General features: G+C 34.6%; 1 protein-coding gene across 4 annotated transcripts in view; it reads right to left on the bottom strand.

Moving 5' to 3' along the window:
- SPATA1 (spermatogenesis associated 1) overlaps nucleotides 1–16090 on the bottom strand; it is a 57907-nt gene that overhangs the window by 25748 nt on the left and 16069 nt on the right. For 3 of the 4 annotated variants that reach the window (XM_045478059.1, XM_045478058.1, XM_045478060.1), the window contains exons 3-6: nucleotides 8087–8193; nucleotides 6305–6422; nucleotides 3182–3235; nucleotides 2859–3087 (exon numbers count right to left, since the gene is read on the bottom strand). In XM_045478059.1, coding sequence (XP_045334015.1) covers nucleotides 2859–3087; nucleotides 3182–3235; nucleotides 6305–6422; nucleotides 8087–8193 — 508 coding nt within the window. Of the gene's footprint in view, nucleotides 1–2858; nucleotides 3088–3181; nucleotides 3236–6304; nucleotides 6423–8086; nucleotides 8194–12214; nucleotides 12303–16090 lie in introns of all 4 variants that reach the window. The other variant, XM_045478062.1, reaches the window with a different exon arrangement.

Here is a 16090-nt window from a genome sequence, read left to right as displayed (position 1 = left end):
TGACAAAATTTAAGAATTCCTTTCATCAAAAGAATCATAAAGAGAATAAAAAGAAGCCACAAACTAAAATCTAGAATGAATTATATACAAACATACAAACACACACACACACACACATGCACGCACACATATGGTGGAAAAAACATATATGTATATAAAATGGAGCTATATTTAAAAGAAAGAAAATGGGCAAAACATTTGAATAAAGGCAAATCCAAATGGCCATAAACATATGAAAACATGTTCAACCAAAGAGAACCATTAGAAAAGAAAAGTAAAATATTTGGAATTAAAAATTCAGTGTAAGGATTTAATAGCAGATAAGACACAACTAAAGAGAGAATCAGTAAAATAGATTTGGAAGAAAAATCTGCAGAAATTATCTACAACTTAAAGCAGAGAAACAGGAGACCGAAAATATCTGATAGGATGACAAGTTATGGTTCAATAGGAACTTTCAGACATTGCCAATGGGTACAACAACTCTGGAAAACACATGGGCATTATTTGTAAAGCTGAATATGTGCAAACAATGCCAACGCTAGTTACATTCTCTGAGATCCTCATGGAGCTATACATTTAAGAGTCATGTAGAAGAATGTACATATTTGTAATATCCCTAAACTGGCAATAAACCAAATATCTATCATCAGAACAAATAAATTATGGTATAGTCTTATAATGGAATATTACACAATGAAAAAAATAGTATTATATGTGAAACATGACTGAATCTTATAATGTTGAGCAAAAGAAACAAGTCAAAAATAAAATACTTTCAATATGAGTCCATCTAAATTAAATTAAAAACATTCAAAACTAAACTATTGTTAAGAAATACATATTTAGGGGCTCCTGGGTGTCTCAGTTGGTTAAGTGTCCTACTTCGGCTCAGCTCATTATCTTTCAGTCTGTGAGTTCAGGCCCCATGTTGGGCTCTGTGTTGAAAGCTCAGAGCCTGGAGCCTGCTTCAGATCTGTATCTCCCTCTCTCTCTGCCCCTCCTCCACTCACACTCTGTCTCTGTCTCTCAAAAATGAGTAAATGAAGACAATTTTTTAAAAAAATAAATATTCAGTTGGTAAAACTATAAATAAAAGCAAGAAAACAATTATCTCAAAAAATCAAAGTAATAGTTTATTGGGGAAGAAATAAGATGTGACAGAGAAAGACACACAAGATTGGAAAGTGCTTGTAAGAAAAAGAACAACAAAAAATACAGCCTTAGAAACAGCCATTAAACTTCTAAAAAATAACAGGACAAATGCACAAAGTACTTAAAAAAAATGTTGCTCGCAGCAGTATTCATAATAGCAAAAACACTAACACAGGGTTGGATATATAAATTATACCACAAGGAATTCTATAATGATGTAGATCTATATTTATTGATATGAAATGTTTATGACATATTCTAAAATACAAGAAGAGGCTTTAAGGGTTCATATGTGCCCTCATTTTTAAAAGTCAAAAAAATATTTATTATATACAAGAACTGAAAAAAAAAAATAACTGAAAGAATATATGCCAGAACACTAACAGAAGCCATCTCTGGATGGTGAAATTATTGTTATCTTCTTCATAGTTACTGTTATATCTAGAACTTTTTAAAATGAGCATATGCTGGCCTCTTATAAAGTATAATTAAACTTTTTGAAGTGAAGCACCAAGATATTAATACCATTTAAAAACTACACTTTCACAAAATTCAAGGGTTAAATATTCTCACCAAAGATTGTTTTGGGTTTTGTGCAAATATCATAATTCAAGAATCTGGCCAGTAGCCCAGGATATGAAATATGACACTACTCACAGCTTTATGTGGGGCAATCGCCTACTTCATCAATCACTTGACTGTGTACTTTTCAGCAATACTGGGATTCCACTCTGAATTTTTTTCCCAGGTATTTTTTCCCTTTAACCTTTTAAGTGATATTATGACTGGAAAGCAATATTTAACACTGTAGTAGAGAGAAGACTCAATCAAGAAGGAAGTAAAGATTCTCACTGAGCATCTTGCTGACATCAAATAATAAAGTAGGTGGATCTCATCCACATTTCTCATCAGAAATAGTAAAACACATCAGAAGAGTAAATACTAAATGGACCTATGATTAAAGAAGGTGTTAAGTTTGAGTTATCATTGGATATAGCATAAACTTAGAATATAAGAATGGTTATAATTGAAGATGGAGAAAAATGTTAGTGGTTAAGAACGTCTATATTTTGCAGCTGTAATGGATGTTGCCATTAACTGGGGGGTGGGGGTCATTTCAGTTATAAGTATTTAATATATCTGCTTTTCCATCACAGTTCATTTCCCATAGGCATTATTTTTTTCAATAGGTTCTTAGACAATAGTTCCACCTTTATATATTTGTTTAATTATCTACCACTTTTTAAGAACTGAATTATCAGTAAATTGATGAAAGTAATCAGATAAAAATTTACAATTCTTTGAAATACAAATGTCGCCCAGCATTAAAATTGTTTTGCTTCTGTTTGATACTATTTTCGTGGCTAAGATCCTTCTCACTTATAGTAATAATACCAGGGTTCTGTGCAGCAATCACTTCCTTTCTCCTTCAGCCTTAACTATCTGAAACTATTATAAAAGAAGGTAGTGGAGTTTATTTATGGGCTATAAGTATTTTGACTTGATTTTTAACATAGTACTTAAATTGCGTTTTTTTCTCTCACTTGGTGAAACTATTTTTAAAAATCCCCCAATGGACTTGGAGCTTTCCTTTTATACTGCCACATTTGTAAGGCTAGATTTGCCCAGAATTTGCTCACCGACCTGACTACTAAAATGTACTATAATAACCCCTTTGTTTTTCCCATTCCAGTTGAAATCACCTTCTTCTCGATTCTTGTTAAGAAGCTCTTTCAAAGTGTTTACTAAAAAACTGGGATCTGTTCCAGGTTCTTCCTTCACCAAAGTTACACTAACTGGTCTGTGGATTATTCCATCAGCCTCAGCAACACCGGTATTAGTCTGCCGCTCATCTAAAGAAACTGTTGATGCTGAATAAATATTTCCTAAGTGATCCATTATAGGAAGCAAATATAATTCTGGCTGAAGAGCCTAAAACACATAGGAAATTAAAAAAATTAGCTTGTAATTTAAAAAACAGTTAAGTTAAAAAATTAGCATAAGTTTAAAATGTCACATTACATACATATGGAGGAACAAATGACTTGAGTTTCAGTTCTGATTCTTGCTTTGCCTTCACCTAGAAACAAATAAGTGAGGAAAAAAATAAAGCTTTTGTGTGTTTTCAATTATTTTTAGTCCAACTTTTTTTTTTTTTGCAGAAGGCACATATCTGTGACATACAAATCAAACTTAAAAGCTGATAACTGAGGTTAGAATCTAGAAAATGTAGAATATAATCCTATTTCTATTCCCTGTACAAAACATAAAAGAAATTCCATGTCATTTAGTCATAATGACTATGGCTATCACTTGCATGGACTCACTATATGCTAAGCACTACTCTAAGTGCCCTACATGTAATAGCTCAGTTAATCTCCACAGTTCCATGTGATGGGCACACGTTTTAGTTCACAGACAACAAGAGTGAGGCAAAGAGAAGTTAAATAACTTGTCCATGATGTCATAACTAGGAAGTTTCCAAGTTGGGACTCAAAACCAGGAAATCTGGCTTCAGAGTCCAAAGCTGTATACTTTATTTCCTAAATATATAACCCATGGAGTTCATCTGTTATTCATCCATCCATCCATTCATTCATTCAACAAATATTGAGGGCATACTATGGGTCAGGCAGTATTCTCTATGGTAGGAGATACAACAGTAAACAACGCAGAGTTCTTACTTTCATGTAGCTTCTATTCTACTTACGAGAACAGATGTTAAAGAAACATGATTTAGAACAGTGATATGTGATTTATGAAAACAAAAGAGTGATGGAATACAGAGTAATTTAAGAGTAAGAATATCTAAAGAGTAGGTGGTCAGAGAAGGCCCTTTGGAAAAGATAATACTTGAGCTTGAGACTTGAATTATGAAAAGATGAAGCAAGCTATTTGAAAATCAAGGGGAAGTAATTTCCAGGCAAGTTCAAAGAACATAAATCAGAACAGAGTTTGCTATATTTGAGGACCACACAAAGATTTTTGTGGTTAAAATGGAAAATCAAGGAGAAAAATAGCAGTAGATGATATCTAAGAAGCAGCTTATTCCTTAGGCCCTCCATATCTCTGGCCTAACCACGGCAAGTCTCCTAGTTATAAACCCTGTCTCTAGTCTCTTAAGGCTCTCATCATGTCACCTTTTGATCAAAAACTCCAATGCTTCAGAAACAAGCAAAACTCATTAATCTGGCATTCAAGAACTTCAACAAATGACTTTACAACTTGTTCTCTACTATTTCTTTTCACACCATGTTCCAATTAAAAAAAAGAAAAACTCCACTCTTAGCTGCCTGCTTTTTCCACTTTGCTGCTCATTCTATTTTCTCTTCTCAGAAAGCTTTCCCCACCCAACATCTTTGCAAGATCAAGTATTTATCTTACAAACCCCAAACTGAATATATCTCTTCTTTGTCAAAGTTCTCCATCTCCCCTCTTCTCCTGCTGGAAGTAATCCCTTTTTCTTCTGAATATATAAAATATGCTAATTTAATTTCTTTCCATCACTACACTGAATACTCTTTAAGGGAAGGATCCATATCCAATTCTTTTTTCTCATTTTGTTTGTAGAAAAACATCAATAAATATTTGTTGAAAACAGTAAAATATTAGAAGAATTTTGGAAGTTCACTTAAATTACCTTCCAACCTAGGATTCTGTGATTGATATTGTGTAATTTTAGATATCATGAAAAAGAATAAAAAGTTATGAGAACTGTTCTTATTCTTCTTTGAGAAAAACTTAATGAGTAAATTAAGAATCTACCATACTGAATAGAACTCAAGTGATAAAAACTTCAAATCTAGCTGCTGATCCTGAGAATTCCACATAGAAAATTCCTTAATAGTACTACTTTGGAGGGAAATGTTTATTTTTTTTCCATTATCATTCGTTATTTGTCCAATAAACATTTAGTTGTCTTTAAGAGCTAAACACCTTGTTAGGCACTGTATAAATACAATAGTGAATAAAATAAAGTCCCTGCTCACAGGAAGCTATAGTCTAATGGCAGAATCAGATGTTAAATAAATAATCACATAAATACATAATAATGACATAATATGTTAACCAGAGTGGAATAGGAATATACTGACTTTTGTTTAAACATGGAAAGTCTTGATTAAAGAAAGAAACCTCATGTTGATATGAGAAACCAGAAACTTTTGAGATCCAATGGCTTAAGAATTAAGAATTTCAGCTGGAGAAACTGAGAAAAGCCTGCCATTAAATCACAGAAACTACAAATAGGATTGTTTAACAGATAATAGCTGAAACCCCCCAAAATATATGTACATATGCTGGAGTCCTATCATTTCACACCAAATGAAGCTAGCTGTGGCCCAAACAATGAGGATCCATTTCTGTCCAGAACACAAGTACTTATTTAAAATGTTTTTAAACCTATCATTTAAATTTAAAAATACATATTACTTATACAATCACATTTTAACTTTGTCTTCCTTTTCTTCCCAAGGAAACGTACACCTGAAAATATCCCCATCATTTTAGTGTCCAATAATATGCTAATAAGACCCATCTTTTTTTTTTTTTTTTTTTAATTTTTTTCAACGTTTATTCATTTTTGGGACAGAGAGAGACAGAGCATGAACGGGGGAGGGGCAGAGAGAGAGGGAGACACAGAATCGGAAACAGGCTCCAGGCTCTGAGCCATCAGCCCAGAGCCTGACGCGGGGCTCGAACTCACGGACCGCGAGATCGTGACCTGGCTGAAGTCGGACGCCTAACCGACTGCGCCACCCAGGCGCCCCTCATCTTTTTTTTTTTAATGTGTATTGAGAGAGAGAGAGAGAGAACGAGTGGGGAAGGGGTAGAGAGAGAGGGAACAGAGGTTCCAAAAAGGGCTCTGAGCTGACAGCAGTGAGCCAGACGCAGGGCTCATTCTGAACTCAGGAACTCAGGAACCTTAAGATCGTCACCTTAGCCCTAGTTGGTTGCTCAACCAACTGAACCACACAGGTGCCCCACAACCCATCTTTTCTTAATGATCTATGTATTTAGTTATACTGTCATTTCATTATGATTGATATTACTTATCTCATGTTAAGAAGCTGAGTTGATAAGCATTTAAGAAACATAATTTCTTAAGGTATGCTTTCTTTAATCAAAAAGAAAAAATAAGAAAACTTACCACAGCTAGATTATTTCCAATGCATTTCAGAAATAAAAATTTTTCTGCAACAGCATCTTCACCAAGGAACTCACTGAGACGCTCTCTCAGGGCTTGTAAAGTAAGGTGAGGAGATACTCTGAAATATGACATTGCTTTATAATGTAAAATGAAATAGGTTTCAGCTACACTACACATTTGATAACATTAGTCAGCTATCTCAAAAATAAATACTAATTTAATATATCATATAGGACTTAATATATTGTGGTTTTATATTGCCGGGCACTTTGTAAAACTTCAGGAAATTTTAAAAAAATGATTATACAAATAAATACTGTTTACAAAAGCCCTTTCTGTACTGAAAGGAAAATGCTTGCCTATTTTTCTCATCCACATCTAAATGGTATTATTTTTTAAAAATCTTTGTTATGGAACTTACATATTTTTTACACATATATTAAAGAATGATTTACCCACAGATAATTATTTTGGAAGTTTGACAAGATTAGCTGGTGCTTAAAAATTTCTTTGATGATCAAATGTTGTCAGACTCTACACTTTTGCTCATTTAGGGATACTTCATCACTCAAAATCTAAAATTTAAAGCCATCATTTATGCTATTTTTTTGAGTTCTTGTTATTCTAGGATCTTATGGGAAACATTATATAACTAATTCATTCAACCAACAAGTATTTACTGAGCACCCAGTATGCGTCAGGCATTGTTCTAAGGAATGGGAATACGGCAATCAACAAGAGAGACAAAAATCTCTGCCCTTACAGACTTTACAATCTAATGATGGGAAAGAAAAAATTAACAAAATAAGAAAAACATATAAATTATAAGACATTGCTAAGTACTATGGAGAAAAGTAAAGCAGAGAAGGAAGCGTAGCTACAATTTAAAATATAGTGATCAGGGGCGCCTGGGTGGCGCAGTCGGTTAAGCGTCCGACTTCAGCCAGGTCACGATCTCGCGGTCCGTGAGTTCGAGCCCCGCGTCGGGCTCTGGGCTGATGGCTCAGAGCCTGGAGCCTGTTTCCGATTCTGTGTCTCCCTCTCTCTCTGCCCCTCCCCCGTTCATGCTCTGTCTCTGTCCCAAAAATAAATAAAACGTTGAAAAAAAAATTAAAAAAAATAAAATAAAATATAGTGATCAGAGATCTAAACAAAAAAGTAATATTGGAGTAACGACCTGAAGATGAGTGAGATAGGATACATAAGGGCTGAAAGAGCATTCTAGATTAAGAGAACAGCAAGTACAAGTGTCCTGAGGTCCATGTCTGATGTGTTCCAGAACAGAAAAGAGACTGGTATGCTTGAAGTGATGGGAAAGATAAGGAATAATGTCATGTATGCTTCTGTCAATGTGAAAATATACATATAAATGTACACACACATATACTTATATTCTGTTTCTTTTTGAAAAAGTCATTGTGGATACACTGGTTTAACCACTATTCACAGCTTTTCAACAGGTTTCTAATTTCAGATAATTTCTCTCTATATTCTTTTTGTGTGTAACCACAGTAATATACCAGTTATACCTTTTCTGGGTGGCAGTATTATGGTTAAGTGACATCTGTTCTTCCAGTACTTATTAACTGTTATATAACATTATTTATTGATAGTATTAAGTTAGAAACTGGATCCATAACATGGACCAGAATTTTTCACTTATAATCTAAATTAAAAAAAAAAAAAAAAAAAAAAAAAAAAAAAAAACATTTTTCTCTGCAGAAAAAAAAAAAAAGAGATTGCTTTTTCAGGCACATCATAACATGACCACAAAATACTTGCCTTATAAATCCAGCTGAAATGAATTTGTTAACAACTTCTATTGAAATGGTATTTAGCTTATAGTTCCATGATCCTTCAGGGACATAAAAAACATGAAGTTCCACCAACTGAATAAATTGAGAAGACATCAGTTAAAATATTTTTAAAATGGAAAAAATCAACTGATGTCCTCTAGAATTTTAAAGTTAATAATCATAATTGAAATAAACATGGAATACATGTATCCTTCTGAACAAACACAAAAAAGAAAATGAAGAGCCAAAATTCTAAGTTGGCTACTTGGCACTTACAGCACATCTTCTCCCTAGAAACAATGTCATAGATGTGGTCTTAAGGTACCATAACATCTCTGACATACAGTGTTCTTTCTGTGGCTTGAAGTAAGAGTTGCAGACCACCAAGATCAGTTTTCTGATTACCAACCTTTCCCTCTCCCTTGATCCCCACCTACTCAGTTCTGTTATAGTGATCTTGTGGAATCCTTACACTTTACATATTGTCTCCCTAACATTGTTGTGATGATTGCTAGCTCTCAGCCACTGCAACTGTGCAATTCTCAACTGTGGTCTGGGAAATATTTTTGTTTCCCAGAATTCTAGGAAGGACCTATTCCTGACAGTGATGGGGGAAGAAATGGTTGTTCTTATGTAGGGCATGTCTGCCAGCTTAGCTTATCTGTACTTTTAATACCATTTTCTTGGGGCACCTGGGTGGCACAGCGGATTAAGCGTCTGACTCTTGGTTTGGACTCAGGTCATGATCTCATGGGTTCCTGGGTTTGAGCCCCACATCTGGCTCCACATTAACAGTGCAGGGCGTGCTTAGGATTCTCTCCCTCTCCCTCTTTCTCTCTCTCTCTCTGCCCCTTTCTCGTGCTCTCTCTCCAAATAAAATAAATAAACTTTAAAAAATTAATAAATACTATTTTCTTTTTTTTTAAACATTAAAAAGTTATTTTTAATGTTTATTTATTTTTGAGAGAAACAGAGCACAAGCAGGGGAAGGGCAAAGGGAGAGGGAGACAAAGAATCTGAAGCAGGCCCCAGGCTCCAAGCTGTCAGCACAGAGCCCGACATGGGGCTGGAACTCATCAACCACGAGTTCATGACCTAAGCCAAAGTCAGACACCCAACCGATTGAGCCACCCAGGTGCCCCAATACCATTTTCTTTTCTATTAATGTTTTGTTAAACCTCAATTAGAATCCTTCCACTTAGATGAATATTTAGATTACCACAACAGAAACAAAACAATTAGAGCAAATATAGTCTTACCTTTTAGTCTAATGAAGTTTGTTATTCATTGCATATTAAAACGCAAATGATTATACTTTACAGTATTAAGTATCTGAGTAAAACTTTAAAAATTTGATTATGACCTACCATTAATATTAGTAATTTTTATAGGAGATAAAATTGGTTCTTGAACTGAATGTTTTGCTCAAGTTGTTTTTATAGACCAAGTAAATTACTTCTATACATTTGATGTGTGTATAGATCTGCTGTAGTTTGAAGTTTGCCATATGCTGTATTTTGAATACCAGAGCATTTAAAAGATAATTTCCTAACTATACTATACTATTCACAGCTAACACTACACTATACTATTTGTTTTAAGTTTATTTATTTTGAGAGAGAGCGCGCAAGCAGTGTAGGAACAGAGAAAGAGGGAGACAGAGAATCCCAAGTGTTGGGCTTGAATTCACGAACTGTGAAATCATAACCAGAACCAGAATCAAGAGCCGGACACTTAACGACTGAGCTAACTGGGCACCCCTACACTATACTATTAATACTATAATATTTAATAGCTACATGATTAAATATTTGTAAAACTTCCAGAAGCCTTTAGTAAATATGACCTTATCCTTTACATAAATGCATTAATATTTTACAGGAGAAAAAATATTTATTGAACTAAACATTTTTACTTTGTTTTTATAAACAAAGTAAATTCTGTCAATATTTATATAATTCATGAACTATAAATCAAAGTGCCTGTATAGATCTAATTCCATAATTGAGTGAGTAGGCAATACAGAGAAAATATAGTTAAAACATTTCTTGGACTTTGAAACATTTTGTGATATAAAATAATTTATAGTGGATTTGTGTTTATTTATTCCCTCAACAAATATTTACTGAATGTCTACCATGTGCCAGCACTGGTCTAGGCATTAGAGATATGCAGTGAGTAAGAAAAAGATCCTTGCTTGTGCATAACTCTACCTTCAAATGAGGTAACAGGACAAGAAGAGTGAGGCAAGTGAGGCACTCACCTCAGATGCAAAATTTAAGGCTGCAACAAAACCTCCGTAATCAAGATAAATACATTAAAAAAAAATGTATTCAATGTAAAAACTTTCATGATAAGCAAAATATCAAAAATTTAAATAAAGACAGAAATTAATACTACTATTACAGCCTGAAGCAAAAGGAAAAATATGAACCTCAATACATGTTTCTTAAAAGAAATACATTTCTGGGGGCACCTGGGTGGCTCAGTTGGTTAAGTGTCTGACTCTTGGTTTCAGCTCAGGTCATGATCTCATGGTTCATGGGTTTGAGCCCCGCACTGGGCTCTGTGCTGACAGCTCAGAGCCTGAAGCCTGCTTCAGACTCTGTGTCTCACTCTCTCTCTGCCCTTCTCCTGCTCACGCTCTCTCTCTCTCAAAAGTAAATAAAACAAAAAACAAACAAAAATTCTTAATGGTTAACTTTTTCCAGAATAACAAAGTAGTTGAAAAAATACTGAGAATTTTAAAAGTACATACTAAAACTCACAACATTATTTTAAGGTTAAATATTCTATTTATACCAAAACATGAATTTATTATAATTTTACTTTTCTGGCTTTCATGGAAGCAGCTCATCAATAATATTTTCATCAAAACTACTAACCATTAAAAAATACATTAAAAGGTATATTTATAGGCACATATTTTTGCCTTTTGCCTCAGGTTCCAAAATGGCCTATCAGATTCTGTTTCTCTTTAAAATGCTATTAGGATTTCTTTTGCATCAATTTTTTCATTAAAAAAAACTTGTATTGAATTATTTAATTATGGAGGGGTCTTTTGTGTGGGGGGGGGGGGGCTTAAATTTTGCACCTCAGGCAAGTGACTCATTTGCCTCAGACTAGACCCAGGTCTGTGAGGGCACAGACAATAAACAGTAAATATAAAACACTGATAAATTATATAGTACATTAGAAAGTGGTCAGTACTGAAAAAAAAGAATAAGTAGAGCAGGGTGAGGAAAACTGGGAAGATAAAAGAGGAAGTAGGTTTCAGTGTTTTGTTTTGTTTTGTTTTGTTTTAATTTGAGAGAGAGAGAAAGAGAGGGACTCTCAAGCAGGCTCCAACACAGAACTGTGAGATCATGATGTGAGCCGAAATCAAGAGTTGGTCGCTCAACTGACTGAGCCACCCAGGCGACCCAGAAAAGGTGAGATTTAAGTAAAGACTTCAGGTGAAGAAGAAATTAGATGAGTGATGATGTAGAAGTAAAAAGTTCCAAGAAGAATTAAAGCAAAGGTCTTAAGGTGAGAAAGTGCTAGTATGATTAAAGCAGAGAGAGTGAGGGAGAGAGTAGTAAAAGATCAAGTAAGAAAAATGAGGAGGACAAGGAACAAATTAAATAGGGTCTTCCAGGCCACTGTAAACTCTTTATCTTAGAAAATGAGAAGCCAATTCAGGGTTCTAATAGAAGCACATCTGACATTCATTTTAGATTCTTATTATTTTAATATGAAAAATTCTAAACATACATACAAATAAAAGGAATACTACAAACACCCAAATACCTACTACTTAGATTCAAAAGTAAACATCATGCCACATTTACTTCTTCTCCCCCCGCCCCCCCCCCCCAACCTCTCTTTTTAAAAGTGACTGCCACATGCAGCACCTTATTTGGATGTGTCTGAAGTCTTGGAAACTTGACTACCCTGCCTTCTACAATCGGACCTTGAGAGCTTGTTTGGAGGTTCTAGCAGGGGAGCAGACCTACTTGTATACCCTTTGACTGAAGAATGATCCTCCTCTATAGGGAAGGTCATCCTCTTCAACCCAGCACACAACTTTTGGAGGGACACATATGGAGTTGTGAGAGAGAAAGGGGACACCCACCTGTCCAGCCAGATCAGTCCAATCAACCTTGGTCATCAATGGGGTGACAGATGTCACAACCAGATTGTCCTCAATCCTCTCTCCCTCCCTTAACAAACCATTCAAAGTAATCAGACATCATGAAAATATAATCCTAAATACTTTCGCATCCATCTCCTAAAAATAAGGACTTGTCTAATTTTTCACATTTTCACATTTAAGAAACTTAACAGTTCCTTAATGTAAAATAATATCCATTCCACATTCAAATTTCCTTAATTGTCCATTTGTTCTCAGAATGTTTTTCAGTCTAGAATCCAATCAAGGATAACACACTGCATTGGGTTTGTCACATCTTTAAAAATCTTAATCTGCAAGTTTTCCAGACCTTCTCCCCCACCCCCTCTTAATGGCATTAACTTTTTAAAGAGACTGGGTAGTTGTTTTAAAGAATGTTTTGCATTCTGAATTTACCTTATTAACTCCTTAGGATACATTTAACTTAATTCTCCAATTCCTCTCTTTTTTTAGCATAGTATATTTTTTTAATCTTTTTTTTTTATGAAAAGTGTATCCTGTAATCTCCATCTCCTATTTTCCTCATTCCACCCCTTCTGTTTCTATAGTTTTTGTTTTCTATAGCTAAGAGTCTGTTTCTTGGTTTCTTTTTTTCCTTTGCTCATTTCCTTTGTTTCTTAAATTCCACATACAAATAGGATCACATGGTATTTGTCTTTGACCTATTGTGCTAAGCATTATACTGTCTAGCTCTATGCATAGTGTTGCAAATAGCAAGATTTCATTCTTTTTAATGGCTGTATAATATCCCATTGTATATGTGTGTGTACATACACACACACACATAATCACTTTTTTATATATGTAAAATCACTCCTTCATCCAATCACCTGAGCTGCTTCCATAATTTGACTATTGTAAATGATGCTGTAATAAACACAGGGGTGCATGTATCCCTTTGAATTAGTGTTTTTGTATTCTTTGGGTAAATACCCAGTAGTGAGATTACTGGATTGAAGGATAATTCTATTTTTAATTTTTTTGAGGAATCTTCATAATGTTCTGCACAGTGACTGCACCTATTTACATTCCCACTAGCACTGCAAGAAGTTTCCTTCTCCACATCCTCTCCAACACTTGCTGTTTCTTGTGTTTTCGATTTTAGCCATTCTGACAGGCATCAGGTAATACCTCATTGCAGTTTTGACTTGTATATCCCTGATGATGAGTGATGTTGAGCATCTTTTCATGCCTCTGGTGACCATCTGGATGTCTTCTGCCCATTTTTTATTAGATCATTTGTTTGGGGGGTATCGAGTCATATCAGTTCTTTATATATTTTGGATATTAACCCTTTACCAGATGTCATCTGCAAATATCTTTTCCCATTCCATACGTTGCCTTTTAGTTTTGTTGAATTGTTTCCTTCACTGTGCAGAAGCTTTTTATTTTGATGTAGTCCCAATAGTTCATTTTTGTTTCCCTTGCCTGAGGAGACATATCTAGAAAAATATTGCTATGGCCGATGCCAGAGAAATTACTGCCTAGGTTCTCTTCTAGGATTTTTATGGTTTCAGGTCAGGTCTCACATTTAGGCCTTTAATCCATTTTGAGTTTATTTTATGTGGTGAAAGAAAGTGGTCCAGGTTCATTCTTTTGCATGTGGCTGTCCAGTTCTCCCAACACCATTTGTTGAAGAATTTTTTTTCCCATTGAATATTCATTTCTTCTTTGTTGAAGATTAACCATATAATAATGGACTTCTGGCTTTCCTGTTCTATTCCACTGATCTATGTGTCTATTTTTATGTCAGTACTATACTGTTTTAATTGCTACTTCTTTATAATATGACTTGAAATCTGGAATTATGATTCCTCCAGTTTTGTTTTTGTTTCTCAAGATTGCTTTGGCTATTTGAGGTCTTTTGTGGTTCCATACAAATTTTAGGATTGTTTGTCCTAGTTCTGTGAAAAATGCTATGGGTGGGGCACCTAGGTGCCTCAGTTGATTGTGCATCCGACTCTTGGTTTTGGCTCAGGTCATGATCTCACAATCTGTGAGTTTGAACCCTGTGTTGGGCTCTGCACTGGTGGCGCAGAGACTGCTTGGGATCCTCTCTCCTCTATTTGCCCCTCCCTCCTGCTCACTCGCACGCACTGTCAAAATAAATAAACATAAAAAAAAAAAAATTTTAAAGGGGCTTATAAAAAATTGCTATTTGTATTTTTATGGGGACTGCATTAAACCTGTAGATTGCTTTGGGTAGTTTGGACATTTTAACAATATTTGCTCTTCTAATCCATGAGCATGGGATGTCTTTGTGTCTTCCTGAATTTCTTTTACCAGTGTTTTGTGATTCTCACAGTACAGGTCTTTCACCTCTTTGCTTAAGTTTATTCCTAGATATCTGAGTGTTTTTGGTACAGTTGTACATGGGATTGTTTTCTTAATTTCACTTTCTGCTGCTTCATTATTAGTGTGTAGGAATGGAACAGATTTCTATACATTTATTTTGTATCCTGTGACTTTGCTTGAATTCATTTATGACTTCTAGTAGTTTTTTTTGACGGAGTCTTTAGGGTTTTCTATATATGTCATTTGCAAATAGTGAAAATTATGCTTCTTCCTTACCAATTTGGATGCCTTTTATTTATGTTGTCTAATTACTGTGGCTAGGACTTCCAGTACTATGTTGAATAGAAGTGATGAGAGTGGATATCCTTATCTTGTTCTTGACCTTAGGGGAAACGCTCTCAGTTTTTCACCATTGAGTACGATGTTGGCTATGGGTTTTTCATATAAGGTCTTCATTATTTTGAAGTATGTTCCCTCTAGACCCACTTTGCAGACAGTTTTTGTCATGAATGGATCTTGTACCTTTTCAGATGTTTTTTTTTTTTTTTTTGCATCTATTGAAATGATATGGTTTTTATCCTTTCTCTTATTGATGTATCATGTTTACTGTTTTGTGAATATTGAATCACCCTTTCATGTCAGGAATAAATCCCACTTGATTATGGTGTATGATTTTTTTAATGTATTGTTGGATTTGGTTTGCTAACATTTTGTTGAGGATTTTTGCATCTATATTCATGAGATATATTGGCCTACAGTTCTTTTTTTCTGGTATCTATTTCCTTTTGATATCAAGGTAATATTGGCTTCATAGAATGAATTTGGAAGTACTCCTTCTTGTATTTTTTGGAATAGTTTGAGAAGAATAGGTATTAACTGTTTAAATGTTTGGTAGAATTTGCTGGTGAAGCCATCCAGTCCTGGACTTTGTTTTTTGGGAGTTTTTTGGTTATTGATTTGCTTTCATTGCTGGTAATTGGTCTGGTCAAATTTTCTATTTTTTCCTGCTTTAGTTTTGGTAGGTTATATGTTTTTAGAAATTTATTAATTTAATTTATCCAATTTGTTGGGTGTACAGGATTCCATAATATTCTGTTACAATTGTTTGTACTTCTGTGGTGTTGGTTGCTATTTCTCCTTTTTCATTAGTGATGTTGTTGACTTGGGTCCTCTCCTTTTTAATGAGTCTTGTTAGAGGTTTATTAATTTTGTTGATCTTTTCAAAGAAAAAGCTCCTGGTTTCATTGATCTATTCTATTTATTTTTGTTCTATATCATTTTTTTTTGCTTGTGTTCACTGCCTTTATTACTAATATTAAAAAAAATGTTAAAAAGAAAAAAAAATCATTCTCTGTTCTCCAATGGCTCTCATCCTTCCCTCCTGCCCACACAATTCCTGATCCATTTCCTCAGGGCCAGTTCAAAACTGAGCCTGTACACTGCCATTTTCACAGAAAACAACCAGTGCCAGGGATGGAGGGAAGAAAGTTAGATGAGGGTGACAGTACTGTCCAGGTTCTACCC

The sequence above is a fragment of the Leopardus geoffroyi genome, chromosome C1, assembly GCF_018350155.1.
Source record: "Leopardus geoffroyi isolate Oge1 chromosome C1, O.geoffroyi_Oge1_pat1.0, whole genome shotgun sequence".
Taxonomy (NCBI): Eukaryota; Metazoa; Chordata; class Mammalia; order Carnivora; family Felidae; genus Leopardus; species Leopardus geoffroyi.
Note: the sequence above shows the minus strand (reverse complement) of the source record. Positions and strands in the feature narration are given on the sequence as shown.